Source organism: Mus caroli, chromosome 3 (genome assembly GCF_900094665.2).
Source record: "Mus caroli chromosome 3, CAROLI_EIJ_v1.1, whole genome shotgun sequence".
NCBI lineage: Eukaryota > Metazoa > Chordata > Mammalia > Rodentia > Muridae > Mus > Mus caroli.
In genome coordinates this window covers 125,616,823-125,642,235 of record NC_034572.1, presented here as the reverse complement: position 1 = coordinate 125,642,235, position 25,413 = coordinate 125,616,823, and the positions used below count along the sequence as shown (strand labels likewise).

At 38.4% G+C, this 25,413-nt stretch overlaps 1 protein-coding gene across 1 annotated transcript in view; it reads right to left on the bottom strand.

Annotated features, from left to right (window-relative positions):
• Positions 1–41: 41 nt before the first annotated feature.
• Dkk2 (dickkopf WNT signaling pathway inhibitor 2) overlaps positions 42–25,413 on the bottom strand; it is a 93,244-nt gene continuing 67,872 nt past the window's right edge. Inside the window, exons 2-4 of the mRNA XM_021158921.1 lie at positions 5,719–5,869; positions 4,534–4,689; positions 42–1,841 (exon numbers count right to left, since the gene is read on the bottom strand). Coding sequence (XP_021014580.1) covers positions 1,591–1,841; positions 4,534–4,689; positions 5,719–5,869 — 558 coding nt within the window. The 3' untranslated portion in view covers positions 42–1,590. The remainder of the gene's footprint in view (positions 1,842–4,533; positions 4,690–5,718; positions 5,870–25,413) is intronic.

Sequence of the window (25,413 nt, the reverse complement as noted above, 5' to 3'; positions counted from 1 at the left end):
TCTTTCTCTCTCTCTCCCCCCTTCCTTCCTTCCTTCCTTCCTTTCTTTCTTTCTTTCTTTCTTTCTTTCTTTCTTTCTTTCTTTCTTTCTATTTTCTTCTTTCTTTTTATTTTTGTCCTCTATGCTCTAGATGTAGTATTCAGAAATGTGTTTAATCCGAAAATAGTGAAACGATTTCAGGGAATTTCTATAGATTAGAGATATGTTATTACTTTTTAATTTTCAATAGTTTCAGAAAATAGGAACTATGTCTTTAGTAATGACATACTCCATCAAGAGGTTAGTATATAAACTTCTGATGACATCATCACTCTAAAGCTTAGAGAGATTGGTTCCTCTCATATCACCTGGCTCAAGGGAACCCACTTTGTAAAATCCCCTCATATTGAGATTATCTTACAGCCTCAAAAGCATGAAATATTTTGAGGCTGGGGAGGGCAGGCTGCATTGCACCGAGCTTACCTGCATGAGAGCAAATTTTATGGAGAGCTTGAACTTTGCTTCTGGAGCCTCTGATGCCAATCATGACAATCCAGCCTGTGTTTCAGACATGTGACCTTAAAGCCTGGATAAATGACAAGGTTCCACCTACTTCTCTGCTGGGCTCCATGTAGTACAGATATCACTCACATCTCTAGTGCCTGTATCACCCTACTGGTCTCCAGCTACACAAGGATAAAGGTATTTATCAGTATATCACAGGTAGGGTATGTGCTCACTCCGTCATTCACGTGTCAGACACCTTCAGTGGTTTTGCAGTCTGAGACAATTCTGCCCTGTGCTTGTATTGCGCATGATTAATGGCTCTAGCTCAAGCGGGAATCACATTGGCAATGCCATTCCTTCACAATGCAGATTCTGCTTTTGTCTTACATCTAACTTTATTAATTCAGGTGAAATTAGGTTTTTGAAATAGAAATGAGTGGCCGAAAGAGACACATTTATCCTTTTCTAGCCCATTGCCTTAACCACTTGGCCAGGACTACTGATCGTTTACCCTGTTCTGATGCCTAAATGACATACCAGTATCTTGAAGTGATTTGGAAAATACCGACTGCCTTTTCCTCTTGTCTACCAAGGCCTTTATTTGAGAAAAATCAGAGGTGATTTTTGTGAGGTGATTAATGATGCTGAACATTTTCATTCCCTGTTCTTCAGCGTTCCCCATGTTTTGGAGATTCTCTTATGTTAAGGGAGAGTGAGAGTAATTTATTAAACTGTAGCTTTGAATAGAAATGTAGCTTTAAGTTATTTTTAAAGCCATTGCCAATCTGAAGGAAATGCCCCCTACAGCTCAAGCCAAACTCTTGGAAAATCACATGGTATTCGTCAGCAATTTCCATGGTGTGCTTTCTTTTAATAATAGCATTTTCACAAATGTGTACATTATTTACATAGATGAGGCACATAATGGAACACTGGTAGTACTTTGGTTGTTGTCGACTCTACTTAATTCAGTCCTGCCCTCTTCTGCTCCACATTCCTACCACATTCCTCATTCTTCCACATTCCACTCCAGGTTTCCATCATGCCATAATGCATTAAATACACAAATTCACAGTCTGCTAGTGATGACTCTTCCAGTGTTTATCAGATCTTCTGGCATACATGGAGTCTGGCTTTGGAAGAGTAGGTGGCATCTTTCCACACTTTACAGGACAGGCCCTTTGCACAGTCACACCTCTGGAAAATCTCCAGCCCGTGAGAACCCTTCTTGCGTTGTTTGGTACAGACTTCCCCCTGATGGAGCACTGGTTTGCAGATTTTGGTCCAGAAGTGGCGAGCGCAACAAAACCCATCAATGCAGTCCGATGACCGCAAGCATGGGTCTCCTTCGTGTCCTATGTAAAACAAGGCCAAAGGGGTTACTAGGGTTTTTGGAAGCAATTTCTACTGTATAATCAAAATCACAGAAAACACTTCACTTACATTATCCTGCCACTGATGATGAAAAGTCTTAGATTTGTACCAGTTTGTTCTCTCTTTACACTCATAAGTCTGCCTTTGTCTTTTTCCATTATCTACCATTTGAATATAAAGTTCAATGACACAGCAGTACTGTGTTCATCTTTAGTTCATCACAGTCTAGTTTTCCCCCATTTCTCTCAGTGTGTTTATGTGTGTGTGTGCATATATGCATGCTTTTTTCTTGTGTGGGAGTATATGTGTGTGTGTATGGGCAAGTACATGTGTATGAATGAATCTGAAAGACCAGATTGTGTTGGAAATCATCCTCTATCCCTGTCCTACCTTATTCTTTGAGCAGAATCACTCAAGCCAGCCTAGAGCTAACTGATATGGCTAGATTTGCTATCCAACTTTCTATGAGGGATCTCCTTATGTCTGTCTTCCGAGGCTGGAGTGACAGATAAACTGCCATGCTCTACCCAGCATTTACAGAAGTGAGGAGGATTGGAACTCCTGTCCTCATGGCGAGCACTTTACCCATGGAGTCGACTCCCCAAACTGTAGTATAACTTTAGATATTTTCCTGGTGATTTTTTCCTCTATGGGGTGAATTTGAGATTTTAAAAAAGGTGGTTTCAAATTCATTAATTTGATGTCTATTCAACAGGTCTCAACAAAGCTGTGCCTCAAGAAAGCTGCAAGTTTCAGGGATTCTTGACATTGTTAATCGGTGGAGTCTAGCTGTGAAAGCAGAAGTTGTAGCACACATTATCTAATGCAGAGAGTTGGTCACATGTATGGTAGTTGAACTAAGCATTATGAAACATTGATGAGCTGCAGGAATTCACTACCATATTTAGGCCAAGAGACGCCCAAGGATCAGGCAATGTCAGCATCCAGGGGTTCTATTCATTGGCCAGAAACTAAAGCTCCACCTGACAGCAGTTCAAGACTGAAACTAAACATGGTCATTCCAAAATACTAATGGAGGCTGTGAGAGTAGGAAGCTGTTTAAGCCTAGCCAGATGCATCCGGCAAAGAGTGGTGGGAAATGTGGAAATACAGCCTACAAGGAGCCATGCGTCAGAATAGAACACAGAGATGCCATCCAGCCTCGCTCAGGGCCATCAGGCTCTGGGACAACCAAGGACTTACTGTAAACTATGTGAGATTACAAATCTGGGTATTGTATGCACACACACACACACACACACACACACAAAGTCACCAAATAGCACCCTCCCACACACATCTTGGCTACATTGATTTCTGTTTCAGTATAAGGCAGGGGTTGTCAAGCTATGTGAGCTGCCGGATTGCTGAGGCTCTTACAGTAGAACTCAGCCATAGGGAAGACGTTAATGAACATATAAATCTGTGGTTTTAGGAAGCATATTTAGGTGATGCAGATGAGTCTTAAAGGTCATTGTGTGGCCACCTGTGGGCCCCATCAATCTAGATGTAACTACTTCCACTGTAAGATTTTGATGCAACACAAGATTTCTATTTGTGCGCTGAACATTTCATACACAGACGGTTATAACAAAGAATGTGATTAGTGCTATGACTCAGATTTCTGTTGGAATGAGGAAAGACACTCACATAATACCAACTATACAGGAACTTGATGAAATGGAAATGAGAGGATACAGGAAAACATTTCAGGGTCCTAGTAGACACAGCAAAATAATAAATAAAGGTGTGCTATTAGCCAACATCTTTAGCTTTATACAGATGACCACTAGCAGTCCAGGATATAGTAATTGGTTAAATCTTCTCCAGGACATTGTCTTTTTAGAAGATAAAATTGTGGGGAAATGGTTTTGTGGTGAGACAAGCTATAGAAATAACATAATCCGAAAAAAAAAATACTAGGTTTTCACATCAGGATTTCCCAGAGCACTTCAGTGCAACAAAACTCCAAACAAAAGGGGAGATGCTCTATTACAAAGTTCTTTAAAACACTGGGCATTTTAAATCACGTACATCTTGAAAGAGGAAAATGCAGATACACTTGGGAAAGGCCTCCTTTGGGTATACCTCTGCTTCATGCTTTCAATGTTTTTGAATTACTGTCAAATAATTTCATACTAGTCAAATTTGTTACTGGTGAGTGGGAGGATTCTGACATGTTTCCATAAGGAGAAGGGGGCTTTGTGTACTCATGCGTAAACCCACCATAAACCAATGCTTCCTATAGATTGGTCTATGGATCACATGTCATCTGATTGCCTGGTAAGATCAACTTATCGAATCCTCAAAGGTGAAAATAATGGCTGGTAATTTAATTGCCAGCAGCAATAGCTCCTCGTGTATTTTTCATAGTGCTTTACTCTTTGATAGGTTTCAACCAGACAGGTTTGTTTAGAAGATTTCTTCATGAGAGAGGGATGCCTAGAAAATGGTGTGGCAGGTCAGGTCTTTCTCATTAAACATATACTTTTTAGTAATTCTATGAAATCTCTAGCATTTTCAAAATTAAAAATGAATATACTCTCTTTGAATTGTCCATTGGTGAACATTTTTAATACTCGATTCATGGAGCCAAAATGAATTACCGATACTTTCTTTTACTTCTTTATGAAAGAAAATTAGAGAAGCATGGAAGTACAGGTGGTAACCTACCTTTTATATGAGGCATCTTGGAGTGTGGCCTTCCTAGATTCTGCCATCCCAGGTCATGGTTGGAATAGTGACCATGGTTGCGATCTCTATGCCGAGTGCCATCCAGAGCTGGGATATGTGGGGTGAGGATGCTCTCAGTGACTGGGAGGCAGATGCCTGGAAGTAGGGATGTAAACAGATCAGTTTACAGCCTGTGATGTTTATCCTATCCATGTAAGTAAGACATTCATGTGTCTGCTTCCTAATCTACCTGCTCTGTATGTATCTCTGTATGTGCTGCTCATTCTTCACTCACTTGCCTATTGCGGAATGAATACTATGGGTCTGGAGCCAAGCTTCCTAGATCTAAATCTTACCTCTTTCAAGCTCAAATGACAGCATGCAAACAACAAGAAAATATAAATAAAAACCGAATTAACCTCATTGAATCATTGTCAATAGAGGCAAAGAGTTGAGAATAGTGACATTGTGAAAAAGTAAGTTAGTGTCTGCTGTTTTCTTTTTAAACGTCATCTGGCTAGATATCTACCCAGGATCGATTTTGTTCATGAGCAAAACAATCTCAGTCTGGCCTACACACTTCTCAAGCAGTGTGAGGCCTTTCTTCCTCCCCTCAGTTCCTTTGTGGTTCTCACAGATTTCTGCCTAGAGGCAGGCATGATGATGAGTTGGTTTTAATGACTACACTTATGCTTCTAACCACTTTCTGCAATTTCTCAACCATGTGTTGTCTGTGATTGTTTGTCAACTCACTATTAGGCTGAATAAATGTCTGACCATCATTTCATTAGGGTTGAGTGGAGACAAGCTCCAGGTGAGAGTCCTTTCTACTTGGTGGGCCAGTCACCCCCCCCCCACACACACACACACCTAGTAAGGCTGCCCCAGGACATCTTGAATAACTATAACACAAAACTCTTTTGAACCTGGTCAGTGGACTCACAACTGGACTGCCTGTCTTGGCATTCGTATGTTTAGTAAACAACATATTGAGTGATTTTTGAACGTAACATTTCAATTTTGCAATAACCTAAATCAGTGTAGAACACTGTCTAGAAAGTGGTCAGACATAGGAAACCTAAGGTTTGGAAGGTGACTCTGGTATCTCATAGTATACAAACCAAGATCCAAACCCTCCCAAATTTTAAGAAAGAAAGGCCTGTTAACACTTGATAGCTCTCTTACCATTGTTGCAGCGGGTACCAGGGCAACACATCCCATCTCTGTGGCATCGTTTCTTTTTCCTCCTACAGACCATGCAGGCTGATGATCCTTGGTGGGGACTGTGGCAATATCTTCCAACTTCACATTCCTTATCACTGCTGCAAGGGTAGGCCTGTTGTCAGATGGAACAGCACAGAAAGCAACAGGTGAGGCCTTGGGACCCTGAGAAGGCACTGAGCAGCAAACCTGAGTGGGAACTAAGTCATATTCACAGTGCCTGAATGAGATACACCACTGCGTACAGTTCTGAACATTGGTTCTCCGTGGTGACCCTTAGCTGATGGCTTTGTAAGTATTGACTTCTGATGATGCCAAAGGTGAAACTGGCAATAAACTTGGAAGTAAAAAACACCATGAAATTAACATTGCCCATACATTTTCATTGGCCTATGTTGGAATTAGGATTTATACTTCCTACCAATAGGTCCCTGCTGTAAGAATTACCTCAGAGACTGTCATATTGGTAACAGCTGTATTGCCACTAATTGCAGAACACAAGAGCCGCCTCACCACTCCATTCTCACCTGCTACCGAGAGGACAGTAAAAGGGACCAATGATTGTACTGGAAGTTAAAATGTGTTAGCTGCCCAGTCAGAGGAGAAAAACTTCTCACAATCCCTGCCTGTGAAAAAGGAAGGGTGAGTCTTCCAGAATAATTTGAGAAACAGCCTGATAGGCACACAAAACAACTGCATCTCCCCAAACAGAACAAAGAACCTTGCCCTCATCCCTCCTTCCTCCACAGAGCAACAGAGGGCTTTGCATAACCAGAGGGATGCTGGACTTGGGTTCTCCTGAGTTTTCACAAAGCCCAAAGGGTCCCTGCTCACACAACTTTCTCTCAGGAGCTACGCCTTCAGTTTGTGCAGAAAACACTGTTTATTAATATATTTCTCTACCCAGCAGTAAGCCTTGAAAGTTATCTAAGTGTTTGATAGTAACTCAAAAGATAGAAGTAAAATATGGACTCTGGTTGTGTCTGTCTTGCCTTTTGCAGTTCTTGGATCATTTGTCATGTATCTATTCAAAGACTAAGGTCACACAGCACTGTTAGATTTAGAGCATTGAGGTAGTTCTTCTGCTTTTATTATTTTTTTTAAAACAAGGTCTAATTATGTAGCCTGTGTTTGCTGGAACTCAACACATGAACCAAATTGGTCTTGACTCTTAAACTTGTGACAATTCTCCTGCCTCTGTCTTTAACTGGGATTATGAGCAAGCATTACCAGGCCAACCATCCTTTTGTTCTATTTTATTTTTCATATTTTCAGAGTGATCCACTAAGTTTTAACTACAAATGCAAATCACATTTTTTAAAGCTCTGAACTTTGCTTTGAAGTGTGCATAAATGATATAAAGATGAAGCTGGATAAAATGCTTGTGGCTCTAAAATAACCTAGTTTAGATTCATTCATTATGAAATCCCACTCAATGTCCTGACACCACACACTGTGTATGAATTTTCTCCTTTTCTCTCTGATGCTCTCTGTCCCTCTCTCTGTCTCTCTGTCTCTCTCTCCTTCTGTTTCTCTGTCTCTCTGTCTCTCTGTCACTTTGTGTCTCTCTATGTCTCTGTCTGTCACTTTGTGTCTCTCTGTCTCTCTCTCTCCCTCTGTTTCTGTCTCTCTGTGTCTCTCTCTCCTTCTGTTTCTCTGCTTCCCTCTCCCTCTCCCTCTCCCTCTCTCTCTCTCTCTCTCTCTCTCTCTCTCTCTCCACACTACCACATGTTTGCCAGGTATGTCTCATCCTCTTCAATGAGAAAGAAGAAGATGAGATGAAGTTAATGTGTGAGCCTGGGTGCAAATAGATTTTAACATCATTACAATGTCTTATTTACCCTTGAAAGAAGAGCACTGGGAACACACTCACGTCACTGTGAGGCGATTTTTCAATGCCCACACAGTGCCTATGCTCTATGCAGACATAAGATGATTTGGATTTTTCGTCCACTTTACAGTTTCCGAAGTGGACTTTTGAGAATACAAATGAAGTTGAATTCACAGAAGTGGGCTGTTTTTCAAGAGCCCAACACTGATGAAAACAAACCGAGTGTCACTTCCCGCCTTGCCACACTCTTCCCCTTGAGCAGTTTCCTCTCTTCCTACTTAAGCCCATTCATTTTCATTGAAACACAAGTCACATGTTTCTGATTCATTTACATTCATTTCATTAGATTGTTTTGCAAGAAACATTTGATGTCTTACAAATCTTCCCTTCCTCAAAAATAGGACGTTTTCTCAACAGAAACAAACACGCGCCACCTAAAAACATCATGTGTTCCTTACAGCTCAGCAAATTCTCAATCCCTTCCCAATAGAAGTGACATGGGGTTCCACCCCTAAAGGACAGACTATATCGGAGAATCGAGTTGATTGCTAAATGTAGCTTATTTATACAGGAAAAACTGCCAAAAGGACACCATTGTCCTCATCCTCAGTTATTGGAGTTTGGAGATAATGGATGTAGATACTGTTAGAGAAAAGATATGGTTCATCTGAATGGCTATTCTAATTGTATAGATGTTTATATAGATGGGTCTGGTTAACTTTGGTGTGTGATTTTTCTTGATTTGCAAGTTTTTTTTGTAATGAAGCTTATTAAAAAAATAAAAGTGGTATGCCCAGTATTGCTATCCCAATACCTGAAGCTCATTTTTCTTTAAAACAAACTACACGATTGGACATATAATTTTCTTATGCTCTTGTATATTCTTTCCTTTCTTTAAAGCAGAACTGGCACAGGCAAAGGCAGAATATATTTTTAGCACAAAATGTTACAAACATTGTGTGTGTGGGACTCAATGCCCATGTAAAAATTCTAGAAGGAATAGTTTGTGAGTTTGAAATTAGAGTTTAATAATTTTAAATACAAACATGGCTTCTCTCAAGCTTAAAAAAAACTCTTGGCTTCAGCAAACTGTATAAAGCCTAATGTATGAATATAAGCATATATGTTCTTCATAAATATTTTCAAGAAAGGACGCAATACATTGAATAAATTAAGTTTAAGAGAAGCAAGTGATATTTGGAGACATGCCTTGCCATAAAAAAGAAAATGACATCCTCAGCACAGACTTAGTGAGGCATAATAAAACCTTTGAGCCTAATCATTATTAAGAAAACGAAGCATAGGAAAATGCAGGCCCTGACTGATTAACAAGGATCTCTGTGTTTCATCATGGCCACATCCCACTTCAGGAACGAATTCTAGAGAAGGTATTTTAACACTAACATGAGGGCTTGGCCACTTGCCATTTCATTGGTATTCTTTTCTGTTTTTGTTGTTGTTGTTGTTGTTGTTGTTGTTGTTGTTGTTGCTGTTGCTGTTTTATGATTAAATTGTGTTACAGTAGGAGAACAAGGAAAGATACAGGCAGACAGAGATAGGCCCTACTACTACATGAGGTCCGGAAGAAGTGATGGGCATACAAATGAATGGACTTCTGGTGAGAAAAATATACATAAATAAAGCAGCCAATTAGCAACTTTCACAGGAAAGATCTTTATTTCCCAATTACCTTAGTCTCAAAAGGTCGTTACTTGGTTCTCACTTGATAATTACTTCATGGCAAACATAAAGTAAGTTTGAAAGACTTAGCTAAAGTTTTAACTTAATATTAATAACATGCTTACCTGTCCTGTTTTAGAGACTTAAAAGTAAAAGGCTGATATGTATCTTAGTACAATGGTTTACAGCAGAGCGGGGGGTTATGGCTTTGCTGACTTGGTCTTTGGAGAAAAGATACTTGTATGTGAAGTCCATTGGCAATCTACCTGAAAGCTAATGACCAAGTGTGAATTAGAATAAGACCTGTATTCTCTGTCTACTAAATCTTCCAGAGCTGTCTAAAAATCTCATTTTATCAACATCTACAATCATTCACTATCCAAATTCAGGCAGGTTATGGTGTAAATTAATTAGGAACCATCCTAATAAGAGAAGATGGTTAGCCATAAATTAACATTATTAGACATAAATATGAAAGCTGTCCAGAATCAGGTTAAAAAATAAATAAACCAACATTTGTCTTCAGTTTTCCACCCTAAAAATAGAGTTGTTTCTTTCTATAAATTGCTAAACTAGTGTTCATTATCACTGAGAGGGAGAGAGGGAGAGAGAGAGAGAGAGAGAGAGAGAGAGAGAGAGAGAGAGAGAGAGAATTGAAAGAAAGAGAAAAAGAACACATTGAACACAGCTTGAATTGAAGTCTATCAGAAATCAACATTTCTTTATAGTATAAAGAGTTTGATGTCCTGATGTTCCAGGATGGGTTGTCCTGATGTTCAGGGTGGGGGTCTCCCAGGGGAGGGGAGAGGTACTGTGACAGGGACAGGGAGGAGAGGATCTGTGATCAGGATGTAAAGTGAAGAAAGCAAGGAAGGAAGGAAGGAAGGAAGGAAGGAAGGAAGGAAGGAAGGAAGGAAGGAAGGAAGGAAGGGAAAGGAAGGAAAACAGAAAGAAGGAAGGAAAGAAAGAAAGAGAGAAAAAACAAAAGAGTGCGAAGTTCATTTCCACTGTGATAGCTTAGAATCATTTTCAGTTTTAGCAATGAAATAAGGAAGAGACATTAAGAAACTTTTCGAAATACACAATGCAATCAGTGGCAGAGGATTTTGAGTAGACTGAGCAAGGTTGTTCACTGGAGACCTCTGCGCTGAATCCAAAGAATAGAAAAGTAAACTTGCCCACATTTTTCTAATGCCAACAGCCTGTCCTGGCATTAGACATGGTGCGGAAGAACAGAAAACTGGCCAGAAACACAGACAAAGCTCTGACAAGGATTCCAGTTCTTGACAACAGTTTTAACTGAGTGTAAATCAGCATTAGAAGCAGAAGCCTCCCACACAAATAATGACAAGTAGAACTGTGAGGATCCAAGCAGAAAGAAATTCAGCCATTCCATCAGTTCCTACAATCGTAAGGTACATTGCTTCAGGTGTTACTACAACACTAACTAATAAATAGACTCTGGACACAACCAAACCTTCCACATGCTCAAAAGAACGGTATTTTTCATCTTTGATGATGGGAGGGAGAGAAAGAGACAGAAACATCACAAGTTGTTCATGTGGGGTGGCTGGCCACCCATCCGGATTCTTGCAAGATCGACCTACTTTTGTTGTTTTAATCTAGACAATCCTCTGTCCCCTTGAGCACTGTTTGTAACAAGCACGGAAGTTGACTGGAGCCAGGAAAACCTCATCAGCTGGGAAAGCAGAAGACAGCCTGCGGGGGTGAGAGGGGACAAGCCAGCTGTGCAAATGAAAGAAAAACTGGGTGGGTAGAGGGCGTACCAGTGAATGGCTGGGGGCAGGAGCATGTCTTGGGGCTCTGATGTCAAAGCAGATCCATGCTGGCCATCACACTTGGGAAACCACAGCCCTATTCTAACTCCTCAGAGGAGAGAGTAATTTCCCAAATTTTGATGCTCTACCTGGTAGACTTCTATTCCAGGAGAATATAAGGCACGCTGCCCAAAGGCATGCATTTCTAAACTACACATGAAAATTGCATCATGGGAAAGCTGAGTTGATAACACCTCAGGCTTGTCACCTTCTTTGCCCAAGATGACAAAGCATCTTTGGGGACTCATGGACCTCAGGCTGGGAGGAATAGCTATATTAAATTTGAGAGAAAAAGTTCAGGTTCTCATGGTGTGCGGGATATGAACCCTTAGGTTCTTTAAAACACCTATTTGCCTATTGACTCAACAATCAACAGTTACTAGGTCTTTGTTGCCTGATTATGAATCATCTCCCAGGTACTTTTAAGAGCTATTTGTGAACTGCAAATGTTTTGCTACCTGGTCTCAGGATGTTTTGGACAAAAATATGCATGCCTTTACACATTTAGCATCTAAAATGTGTATACGTGTTTGTTTGGTTAATATGATGCTTAATGATGTTAAATATTTTTACTTTAAATAAATTACTTTTACAGTAATTTTGTTTGTTTGTTTGTTTTGTTTTTGTTTTTTTAGACAGGATTTCTCTATATAGCCTGGCTGTCCTGGAAGTCACTCTGTAGACCAGGCTGGCCTTGAACTCAGAAATCCGCCTGTCTCTGCCTCCCAAGTGCTGGGATCAAAGGCGTGTGCCACCACTGCCCAGTTACAGTAATTTAATATGGCAAAATAAATAAATATAAAACAGCATTTTCATCATGAAATTAATTTCAGTGTATTTTTCCATGAATACTTCTACTTCAGTTAAATACTGTGAATTAAACTGAGTTAAATTTTGAAATGCCAAAGTCATTATCACAACTTGAAATGTTCTTGCTTCCAGATTTTCCATAATTTTACTTAAGAATTATGGATAAGGCCAGGAAGATGTCTCAGTCCGTGAAGGTGCTGGCCACCAAAACTGATGACCTGGGCTCCATTTCCAATTGTAGGAAAGTACAGACTCTCCCAAGGTGTCCTCTGACCTCCACATGTACAAGTATACAATATGGCCAATGTACACCGAGTCACACACATAGTGAATAAATAATAACTAAATTGATTTTGTAAAAATATTTATCTATTTATCTATTATTTATCTATTTATCTACTTATCTATTTATCTATTTAGTTATATAGCACAATGTTATTCAATGATAACACAAAGAATATAAGATTTTAAGACTGAGTATCAAATTTAGACCAAAACTGTATCCGGGTGCTATAGGTCTATAATCCTAGCAGTAAGGAGGCAAGACAAGAGGATTCAAAATTTAAGACCAACCTTGACTAAATAGTGAGTTCAAAGCCAGTGTCTGGACTATGAGATCCTATAGCACATGTGCACTCACCCCCCCCCCACACACACACCCTACAAATATATAACATAAAAATGTTTAAGAATTTTGCCTATATTTTCATCTATAAGGCATTAAAAGCTCATCAACTCATTTGTAACCTTAGGCAATTTCAAGAAGAAAACTAATTATATTAGAAATATACATGGATATTAAGAAAGCGAATGTAACTAAAATACTGAGTTGCTTCTGACATGACTAGGAGGCAGAGTCTCACAGAAAATTCTCTCACCCTCTGTCACTTACAATCTCTTCTGCCACTCTTCCTCAGTGTTCCTTGAGCATTGGGTTCAGGAGTTGATTTGTAGATAGGTATTCCTATTGGGACTGGGCCACACAACTATGCATTTCGGTTGGTAGTGGTCTGTTTGGTTGTGGGTTTCTATAATGCCCTCCATTTGTTACAAAAAGGTTTTCATGATGAGAGATGAGGACTACACTTGTATCTAAGGATTTAGAGCTACACCCACAACGTCTTACAAATACGACTACCTAAATATGAGCTGAACAAGGACTAAGACTTGCCAAAGGAGAAAGGGGAAAGACCATGGAGTTTCAACCTTACACAAGGTAACTATAGGTAACTCAGTAATACTAAGAGTAGAAGAAACAGTCTTTCCCCAGCTACCTAATACCAAATGATCACACTAGAAAGCACACAGTCAAGTAGCATTATACAGACTGAGTATGTTATATTTATGGACAAATAAACATATACATATACACATATGGGTGTAACAGTAATCAATAAAAAGAGGTCCTGAACTTGAATGAAAGTAAGGAAGGGTATATGGAGAGGTGTGGAAGGAGGAATGGACATAGAGAAATGATATAATTATCATCTCAATAAGGAGAGAATGAAGTGAAAAACCAACCAACAACACAACAGCCATGGAATCAACATGGGTGAATCTGCATTAAATTTAGTTTCCTAAGAAGAATAAAAAAGAACTTGTGTGTGTGAAGTTCAGAGGACAGCCTTGGGAGCTTTAATCTCCATCCATCTTCACAGATTCAAGGGGTTGAACTCAGTTTCTTAGGCTTACACAGCAAGTGCCTTTACCTGCTGAGCCATCTCTCTATGGCCAGGTCACCAGCAATTACCTTTTGAAAGGATAAAAATCAATAGCAGAGTCTTCAAAAATTCAATTAAAAATTATATTATTTATTATTAGATATTTTGCTTAAAAATCATTGAACTTGTAAGTCATGTGGCCTAATTAACTCATTTTCTTTTGCTTCTTCATAAGCACTCATTTTTGTAAATATTGCCTTCCAATCATATTCTACTCAACTTTTAGTATGATTCTGTAAAATAATATGATTCCAATTTAGCAAGCAATTCTCAATATTTCATGAGTAAATTCATTCAGTCATGTTGTATTTCATTGTACACTTTTGTTAACTATTATAGGTTCTTTATACACATATTAATTTGCCTCTTGTCCTCAGTTCTACAACCTAAAGGTTTAAATATAGACTTGAGGTGGGAGAAAATGCATGTCTTACTCACTACAAGTATATAGGTGAGTTTCTATTGGCCCATTTTGTTACTGTTCAAACAAGACCTCAACTTCAATTTCTTCAAAACTGTTCACAACCATCGACTGAAATAACTTGTACAAGTGAATTAAATCTCCACATGCAAGCATGGTGCAGCCGCAGATATAAACAACTAAAATTCAAAATTACATTTTTATTTACATCTTTCCAAACAGGAACAGACTTTTTGGGTGTTATTTCCATCATAATATAACAATTGTTAGAAAGAGCTTTGTAACAGCCATTATAAGTAACATAGAAATGACTTAAAAATTAGCATGCAAAAATGTATGCATTTCATGAATAAACATTACTTCATTTAAAAAATAACTTGTGCTATTCATCCAGTGTTTTTATGGTCAAGTCCTTTGAAACCCGGTGACTGACTGATTATAATTATCTAAATTTAGACAGAGGAGTAAACTGCTCAACTTTATGTTTTCTTGAAAATTTGGGGTTGATAATTTTAAAAAGATCTCATCACAGTCTTACAAATTATTTTATAATGGTACTATTTAAATTATGTCACAGATTAATTTGTTTTATGGCTCTAGGATAGGTGGCTGAGTTTCATTAGTCCCTTGATAAAATGGGCATATTTCCCTACCTCCAACAGTGTTTACCTGCTTATTTCATCATAAACATTCTATAGATTCTCTTCAAAAATACTTATTCAGAGACTTCCCCCTAGACATTCTACTTACATAAGATTGGATGTGCTCCTGAAATCTGTCTTTTAATAAATTCTACTCTGGAGAACACACAATAAAAGAAGATAAAGAGGCATGGTTTTAGAGACGTTGCAAGGATTAAAGATGTATCTTTTGCCAGTATCACACAGATGATGGCAAGCTAGACCAGTTATGGACCCAATACCTTCTCCTGACAGACAAGGGTCTAAGTGGAGATTGTTTCCATGACAACAACTAAGTCTAATAAACCAACCCATTGGCCAGAGCTATTTCCAGAAAGGTTCATCTCCATACCTAGTACTCATCCACTGTGATTGAGGGAGACCTTGCGATATTCTAGAGTTCTATGAAGAGTGAAGGAAGAGAAGCACACACACACACACCATAATGCATTGGAAAGGATACAGGGTGGACTCAGAGCTGTCAGCACATCCATTATTGCTGCATCCTTTCAGGCCCTCATGTGGTGTACACCTGTGTCATGTTGGCAACAGATAACTATGCAGCTTCCTTAGAACTTTATATCCTGAGGGTATCCACAAAACAAGTAGCTTTCATACCCATACAATATGGGAAAGACAAAAAAATGCAAGCTCCCATTAGTTTATGTTCTTTATATGTCCCCCGATTTTCAATTCTCAATGAAAGGTAGATTTATATTTATTTACAAGTTGATATTTAGGTAGAAGCAAAACCAAGCACTTGTAATTTACTGCTTTAAAAAGACTTTAATGATTATAAAATTAGCCAACGTTGATAAATATTTCTGTTTTCAAAATACAAATACTTGATAACTAAAATGTCATAAGAGTTGGTGACCAAATATTTGCAATATTATCATGAATATAGAAAATGATGGCATAATATTGCTGTGTCTGTGCATGTAATTATGTCCATGAACACGTGAGTGTGTCTAGAAATTATAACAAGTTATCTCAGGAAATGTACCAAAGAAATATACATTTTACACAGGGAAAGGTGGACAAGGTTTTTATTGAGAATAGAAGAAAGTAGAAAATTTGGGTTGTGTGTAATCCTTTAAAGATATTTTATAATTTGCATGAGATACATACATATCTAATTGAAATTAATATAATGTTTAAAGAGAGAGTATTTCAAGATTCAAAACAGAGGTTTTTTTCTATTTGTTGTTAACTTATGCCTTATGTTTTTGTTTTAAGAACCATTGTCCTTGATCCAAAGCTTACTCCAAGAGCCTCAAGCAAGGTGTTCTGAATAAGCTAATAAATTTCACCTTCTTGGAACAATAAGACTATCAACTAAGCATTCAAAAGCATATTATCACATGCATACATACCCACAATGCATTGCTCTAACAATTACTTCGCCGGGCTAATGTTTGTTGCTATCTTGATTGATTTCACTTGATATAGAGTAGTCAGAAGGCAGCAGCTCTCTCCTCTTAGCAAATTCTCCTTCATTTCCTCCCAGAGCAAGGCCAGACTAAGTCAAGTAGCCACTGGCTACCTTTTATTCTGATTTGAAGGAAACAGCTGATAAAAGCAGATAAAATGTGAAAGGCTGCTCATTTCCTATCAAAAAGATGAAAAGAAAACCCAGCAAAATCTCTACATTCGTGTTCATTCTGTAGCCCAAGAGCTTTCCACGTCTGTTGAAGAATACTTTGCGTAAGGATTGCTGGGAAATTATAAGCTGCTCCTGTTAGGGCTTAGAGGCTGTGAGTGAGAACACATGCAGTGGTCATCCTTCCAGGCGTGGCAGTGTAGAGACGTAATCACAGCAGGAAAAGCTGACCAATGTCTATATAGAGGGTTACAGCAAGAGCTGTACTCTATAGCTCTCTTCAGACTACACTGACTGAGACCTTTTATTACAAACACAGGTCAAACCTGTGATCCACAATCACAGGGATGTGTGGGGGAAGCAATTGAATCAGAACGTTGTTATTTCTAACCAAGGTATAGAGCATGTGCAACCTTGTTCTATCAGCCACAGAACAAAAGACTAGAATAAGCCACTTGCCTATTTGAAGAAAAAGAAACAGAAGCTATCTTGTATGAAGAAAATTTTACCAGCCATATTCTTGACAGTTTCAGCCTCATACCTGTGTTTATGATATCTATAGAACACAGCATGTTTTCTCTAGTCTGTCCTCTGTAACTTGTTAACTAAGCCTCTGTGTCCTCAACCTGTGTTTTGTTCTATGCTCTTTGGATTGTCCTCTGATAAGGCAGAGCAGATCTCACATAGCATTGTATGCACAAGACATGCCAAGTACACTTATATGGTCAATTGAACCATTTCTGAGTTCCAAAATCCAAGACAACTAGGCATGTTTGAAGCAATTTCAGAGTGTTAGCTTTGCGCTGTGGTAAAAGTCTCCCAGTGGAGGAGTACTTGACTTTCTGACAGATGAAATTTGACAGTGGCCAAGGTCACTCATTTATTTGAGACATTTTTAAGATGACTGAGTGGAAACGCCTTAGATTGACGAATAGTTTTACTTTTAGTTTCTGATAATAACCATAATACCACCACATGTTATTTATTAAAATAAAGCACATTTCCAAAAATAAAAAAAGAAAGAAACTGTATCATAGTATCTCACTATACATATGGACTTAGTTCTCAGCCTCGTACCCCATGAGCCAATTTAAATTCTTACTGTACAGAAAAATGAAAAAGGTCACACCACACATGGGCCAAGACATTTGTCTCCAGAACAACATGGTATAGAGACATCACTCATTGGGTTAGGATCAATTTCTATCAAACTTTTCTTCCAAAAGCTTTGGAAAGGAAGGAAATTATAAGCCAGATGATGGATGTTTTGATTTTTTGGTGACCCTGGTGTTCAAATTTCAGCCTCAGAAATGTGGTACATCTTGTGATGACAATATTAATGTGTTAGTAATCCCAAAGAGGACATACTGAAGACATTGGTCCCCCACGCCACCCACATTCTAGTGCATCTGCTTTGGTGTGGTGACCCAAGCATTCTCAGTAGAACAAAAATATTTGTTACCAAGATTTAAATAAATAAATAAATAAATAAATAAATAAATACCAAAAAAAAGCTTGTTTTGGGTTCAAGTCATTTTCCGTGCATTCCTTTGGCTCTTTCTGCCTGTGCAACAAAGTGTATGCACCTCTGTGTTTTGGCTGCTTCTATTTGTGGTCCCCTGTGCATTTCTGAAGATCCTCAGATGTACTGGCATTGGACGCTTTTTAACACTTCCTTGTCTGACCTTACATTCTAGCAGCCTTTGCAAATATATGGGGTTTTAAAATACGAGTACAGGAGAAGGCAGTAAGAGAGAAGCACAGGGTAGCTAAGAAAACAAGAGTTCTCACAGGAATTGAGGCGGGTTATTGCCTCAACACGTGCAGAATGCCAGTCTTACTCGTAGGAGGTTTGTGAAAAGGGACAATTTAAAACAAGGATGCTAGGGTCATTCTAAAATTGTATGGCTAGGGATTTGTCCACAAGTCTCTCTCCAAGTGACTAGGCACCTCTTGGGTGCTGCCATCAATACCTTACCTTAAATTCATCTTCTCCATGTATACAGTATCTACAATGAAAAGCAGGGCCCCTCATTTCTAAGTAGCTGTAGATTGTCTCTGCCAGAGAGTCAATGATGCCCTGATAGTTATCCACTGCAGGAGCTGTCTTTGATCTCTCTCCTAATTGTCCTCTGGAAATGTTTAAGAACTTTGGCTAGGTTGGAATACTTACAATGAATAACTCTTGGATGAGGGAGCTCATTACGTCCCACTCCTAATGCTTCTTTCCATGGTTTCTTTGCTTCTGCTTCTACACATTCTCTTTCAATTGGGCATCACATGTGATAGGTTCCCAGTGAGCTACTAGGGATTGTACTGTGGATTGGTTTGCAACAAAGAGGGCAACCCATAATAGCATCCTTTAACATTTGAATGTAAACTTAGAAAATCTCAGTGTTGTTGACATCCCAGTGTCTCCAGAGACCTTAGTTACAACCGCTTAGAAATCAGTTAAAAACAGAAGGACCCTCTCCAGGTGTTCTTTTTTATTTATTTATTTTATTTATATGAGTACACCATTGCTGTCTTCAGACACAACAGAAGAAGACATCAAATCCAATTGCAAGTGGTTGGGAGCCACCATGTGGTTGCTGGGAATTGAACTCAGGACCTCTGGAAGAACAGGAAATGCTCTTAACTGCTAAGCCATCTATCCAGCCCCAGGTGTTCATTTTTGCAACCACTAAAATCTCCATTTAGTGACCAGTTATGATAGTGAACAAATTGAGCTAAATAGAGTTCTTTATCAAACACATCAAATTAGGTAAATCTTATTTGTGTGTTAGCTTTCAACAAACATATAGATAGTGTTTATAGGTTTTGAACAAAATGCTTTTCAGACATTGTCTATAATTCTTGTTCATATGCCCTCAACTTCCATAATCATGCCCATATTTATTGGAATTTTTTTAAATCCACAAAATGTTTTATGTTCTGCTTTTAAATTTAACAACATGCACTAATATACAAAAGATCATCTTCAGCTTTGCCTAAGTTCATATTTGATACTTGCACAAAGATACGGTGATACTGCTGGGCAAAGGGACAAGGAATAAGAAAGAACTCTGCCTTCTAGTTTTCTACGATGGTCTGTTTTGAAAAGGTTGTACATTTGTAAGGACCCTTGCATTCCAGTTGTACAGAATAGACTGGAGTGTGGGATTCTTGTACTCTGTAGGAAGAGGAAAGACACAGCCACACCTGGGCACAGCAGGTATCAGACAGGATGGATTACATCTGACTATAACATTTCCTGGATTTAAATGTGAGCATACAAACAAGTCAAGTTGTTTCCACACTAAGATTAGATGAAGTGATTTTTTTTTTAGCTATTATAAAACCCAACACTAGCCAGGCTCCTGTCTGAGAGTAGAGATCAAAAGCATAACAATCTGCTATTGAACTGCTTTTCATCTGCCCTCCTGGAGGACAGCACTACACTGTGCTGATCAAATGCTGCCTGGAGTTAGAAATAGGATGCGTTGAAATGCCAGGAGCAGGCCCTTAAAACAGACTGTCCATCCCATAGCAATGAGAGCTGGAGGTATCCTTTGATACCGACTTATCAGAAATCCTTATACCTTGCAAATTGTGCTTCCAAGAAATATTCGAATGTCTTTCTCATATAGAAGCACTAATAAGTATTAACAAACCCACTTTTAGAAAGTCTGGTCTTGCTTTCTGGAAATTATTCTGGGACAAAAATGAGACTATTTCAAAACAGTCTTACAGAATTATTATTTCAAGGTGTAACCAGCCTGTTACTGATTATAAAATAATAATTATTATTTAGTAACAACTGTACATAGAGCTCCGTGTCTTCGGAGTTAATACAAACAAATTAATTGTCTGTCACAAACTACCAACACATGTTTGTGGAACTTCAGAAGCTTTAGCATCCATATATGTCATCTTGTCATATCTATAGTCGGATCCCTCCATGGTTAGATATTAATAAATATTCCTGCATGTACACAGATGGGGTAGCAATGTACACACACATCCCAACATCTGGCTGACTCAATGCTGAATCTTCAACTCAGACCCATTCTAAGGCAGAAAACATGTCTGAGGGATAGAATGGTATGGTTTTCATTGAAGACAAGTTTAACTGAAAATAATAGAGAAATTGTCTGGGAATTCGGGAGCATAACCTGGGTGTGGTAGCAACAAGGTTTTCCTATTTCTTACTAGAGTTCCATAACTCTATATGTAACCTCAGCCCAGTCACAGATCCTGAAATCTACCATCTAACAGGCCAAAAAGTCCCCTCCTGTTAACAGATTCCCCAGTCACAAAGCCTTACTTCAGAGACTGCTCATATTTCCATGAGACCTTGACAATAGCAAGTCTTGGAGACTACAGATATTTTGCAGATGTGCTTTCTACAAAATGATTTCACAACTTTCCTGGACATTTTATTGTGTGTGTTGCTTTATAGAAGAATAAATAATAATCTCTAGCCTTAATTGTAATCATTTTTCTTTTGGGATTTCCTAACTTGCGTAAAACTTTCCTTAACCAAATGCCCATGAAAAAGTTCTTGATCTTAGTTTTGATGGTGATGTTTTGTTATCTTTTCAAATTTTTTTTCTGCTAAAGAAATGGCTGAAGTGTTTGTGGAGGAAATAATATGATAGATAGGATGTATTTTATTTATTGCATTTGTTTTTCTCCCTGGGAAGCAAGAGGCAGTTGGAGAATATGGATGGAACAAGACTAGGTTTGAGCTAAAAATTGGTCAAAGATACAGGGCCACTATGTGAGGCTTCAAATATAGTATATCCCATATTTTTGTGCTTGCTAGAAATTTTCATGAAAAAACAAAACAAGTTTTGTAAATATAGACAAAAATCTAATATTATTCTAGAAGCAACCAATTCCATACATACCTCACATTACTTTATCCCTACACACAGAGTCTGGGCAGAGTCCTAAGAATATGGAATCAAAATTGTTTTTGGCCTCATCTTCTACTTGAAGAGAAGGAAAGATAATGTCTTACAGCCTGTGCCAGGTAGAAAGATTTTGGATTTTATACAAGTAGAGGTTCTACACTCTGGCAAGTTTACATTTTACTGTGCACAGGTAACTATGAGTTATCTGGATATAGAAATTGATGCTTAAATTATGCCTAGAGGCAGGGGCCTATAATTGTAGTTATTCTAGATTCTGAGGCAGGAAGATTACCAATTCAAAGCCTGCTTTGGTTACAGACTAAATTCAAGGCCAGTCTGAGCAACTTTGTGATGCTATAACCTCAAAACAGAGAGACAGAGAGACAAAGACAGAGGGATAGAGACAGAGGGATAGAGACTGAGAAAAAGAGAAAGAAAAAGACACACACACACAAAGACTTAGAAAAAAACATAAAGAAGGAGAGAGAGAGAGAGAGACTTAATAGACTAGCATGCATTCCTCAGTTCTTCAGATCCAATTCCCAACCATTGAAAGGGGAAACATATGCACTCCTAATCACTAGGATTCATCGATGATTTTCATAAAATCCTAACATCAGAAGCAATAAAGACAATTAAGGGAGGGCTAGTGTCCCCAGAGAGGCCAACAGAAAACAGGGAAGAGTCAGTATACTGCCCTGGTGGATAGTCATAACCTGGGCACTACTGAGACACCCACAATATCCTCCCATGTAATGCATTAGAACCCTGTCACCTTGGAGTAGAAAAAGAAAAATTGTTATGATCAAGCTGAGTGATAATTGTCTAAGTGTATGAAGAATCTTGATTATTTTTTAACTACTCTCTGGGTCCTAAGAATAACTAGGATATGTATATATAACATGTGATTTTAATAACAATTATATCAGGAAGATATAATTCGATATAATCAGGAAGAGGGGAAAGAGAAAGGAAGTGGAGGAAGAGGAAGAAGAAGGAGAAGGAGGAGAGGGAAGAGAAAGAGGAGGAGGAGGAGGAGGGAGAGAAAGAAACAACAGCAGCAGCAGCTCAGTATCTGTGTTCTCTGAACATCCATCCCCTAAAATAACTTATGTATAGCACCTTGTGGGTAGCACATGCATTCTTTCATGGAATTAGCAAATGGAGTTGAGTTGGGCTTTTAAAATGGTATTAATATAAAAGTCATATAAGCATAAAATTAACCCCTTTAAGATGAATCGTTCCCTTGGACAACTAGTCACTCATTCACAGTTGTTCAACCACCACTTCTGGCTCCAACGTGTTTCCTTGCTCAACAATAAGCCCACTAAGCAGTTTGGTGCTATACTAGAAATTTTGAGTGTACAGAAGAGGTGGCCTACTCAGATCTACTAATGGCCCATGGTTAGTTAGTTCATATAAAATGTAGAAACAGAATCGGCTTTTCAAACTCTAAATTTATTAGCAGACTGGAGGTTCTCAAACATTCGCCTCTACCAGACAGCTAGGGGATGTATCAGACACAGACAGAAGGTTCTACTTTCCAAGTCTCTGAGTCAGTAAGTCTGCAGTGGACTAGAAACTCACAGTGCCAATGGATTTCCAAACAATGCTGATGTCGCTGTCCCCACACTACACCTTAGAGAACCTGTGAAGTATAATCAGTAGCCTTACAATCAATTTCCTAATTATAGTTTTTGCTAAATTTAGCCAGAAGTTCCTATTTTCAAACAAATAATTATACTGGAAGCACTTACTTTCTCTGTGTCATATAAGTTTTATTTTATTTTTATTTATTTATTTATTTATTTATTTATTTATTTATTTATTTTGGCTAAACCACCATCCAAACAAGATCCTGGAGGTAACTATAGTTTAAAAATTGCCATGTAAATGAAAAGTTTGTTCCTTGCAGAAGTCTGAACTTCCCCTTAAGTAGCTAAGCTTTTCTCTTTCAAATGTCTGGGGGAAATATTTAAACTGTATGCTTGTAGGTCAGCACCAATCACAGGTCATTTCCCATAATAATCTGACACAGTCCCTGGCATACAGTCAGCATTCACTACTGGGTAAATGAATTCGTTTATGTAACAATTAAAGGTAAATTTCTTTTAGTTTTACTTGAAGTACTTCCAAGTACATGGCCGCAGAGCAAACTCCGTGTTCTGTATTATGGACAGGGATTTCTACACTGGTTCACTTTCAGCGAAGTTTCAGGCTGGCATTGTAGGTCTAACAGCACCAAGAGGTTTCCTTCAAGGCACTAATTACACCTCCAGAGACATTCTGTCCCCTTGGACGTCTGTAGAAGTTGATGCCAATGTTTTAGCATCAACTTAAGACCACCACCCATGTGTGTGCATGTGTGTAGATGAAAATTCCAACATCTGTCCAGCAGATCTGCCTGTGCCCTCCTGGTGACTAAACTTGAGGTTGGGTGAGGTGGAGCATTGCAGGAGTCAACAGTGGGGCTGAGGATGTCTTGTTTCTAAAGTGCCTGGATCCTTTCATCTTTCTTCCTTTGATGTCTGAGATTTCCTTCTTTAGGCAGTGACACTGGGACCAAAGCAACACCAGGAAACCATTTTCCAGTAAAGGGTGTGTGCGCTAGGAACACCTGCAGCGCCCCTGGAACCAGGTGACTTGAATTACACACACATTTCTACATTTCTGCTTTGTATGTGGGTGGCAATTTCAACCTAAAAAAAAACAAAAAACAAAAAAAAAAACCAAAAAAAAAAAACCAACCTATTGGGTAAAAGATGATCGCTCTGGTCACAGCCTGTGACTTCTATTTGCTTTTGCACTCATATCAAATAAAATCACAAATGATCAGAGGGAAGAAGAAACTTTGTAGTTCTTATGAGTATAAAAATAGTAGCTTGCTTGCAAGCCAGTAGTACTTTTGTACAAATGCTTTGTAGATTCAAACAGGAGAGAATAGTTTGTGATCAAACTCACTATGCAATTGAAAGATATGAACTTGAGCCTCAAGATACGATTGTTATCAGTGATTGTGTGAACTTTTTGCACCCCGCTTAAAGGTTCTGGCTACTGACTTCTTTCTCATCTTTAGAATCCCAGTCAGCTTCTGAAATGTTAGCATTGGGAACCCTTGTTTTGTTTTCTATTTTGTTTTGTTCTGTTCTTGTTTTAACAATCTATCTCTTGCAATTAATGGGGGAAGGAACTACCAAATTCTGGGGAACTGTTATTCTTTTGCCTTTCTTTTCTGTTACAGAAATACTATCAATTGATGCTGATGTGGGCATCAGAAAATGTTTTCCTCAGCCCTGCTTATGTTAACCCTGTGCAGGCTAAGTGAAAGGGGTTCCCTGGGATGGTATCAGTCTCTGTCTTTTCTGTAAGATTTCCTTTTCAGCCAGCCATTTCCTCTTAGTTCTCAGTACACAACCCTCTTGTTCTCCTCCTGTCTCAGGGGAATCTCCCACTTCCTCTCTCCTTCCCAGAAGAGTAGTTCCCAACAGATCTAGCCTCAGGTTTCTTACTAGATTTATAAAAACCTTTCACTCTAGAATTCTAACAATGGCTTGTGCCTATGATATTCTAAACAAGGATTAAGACTTATCCCTCATGACTAAATACTTCCCATTCACCTCCCAGTATCTAAAGAACCTCTTCTTGGATCTCATTAGCCATGTGCCCACATCCACATTCAATAACAGTAGATGAAAACCACCTTTTCTTCACCATCTTCTAAACAGCCTTCAAGAAGTAAAAATTAGGGAGATTTTTCCAAAGTTTACAAAAAGAGCTACAAAGCGAGTGGGTTCCGGAGCAGAAAGGTAGAGAAGCCAAATTCAGAGTACTTTTAGTGAGAACGTTTAACATATTAACTTCTAGACATTTTGTTTTGAATAAATATGGCAAAATATTAGAAATTATTAGCTCTACTTGGCATAAATAGGGGACCTGGATGTTTCTAAAAATATTTAGCATTTAGAATCATTTTAAAATACAGGTTAAATAAATATAGTTAATGCATATTTTAGAAAGTATTTTTACTAAATAAAAGTAACACAGTCAATTTGTTCATCCTTTAAAAGTGTCATTAATAACAAACTCAATGTTAATGTGTTCAATGACTTAAAAAATAGCCTCAAAGCCTTAAGATATGACACCAGTTTCTATAATTTCTTGACTATAAATTAAAAAG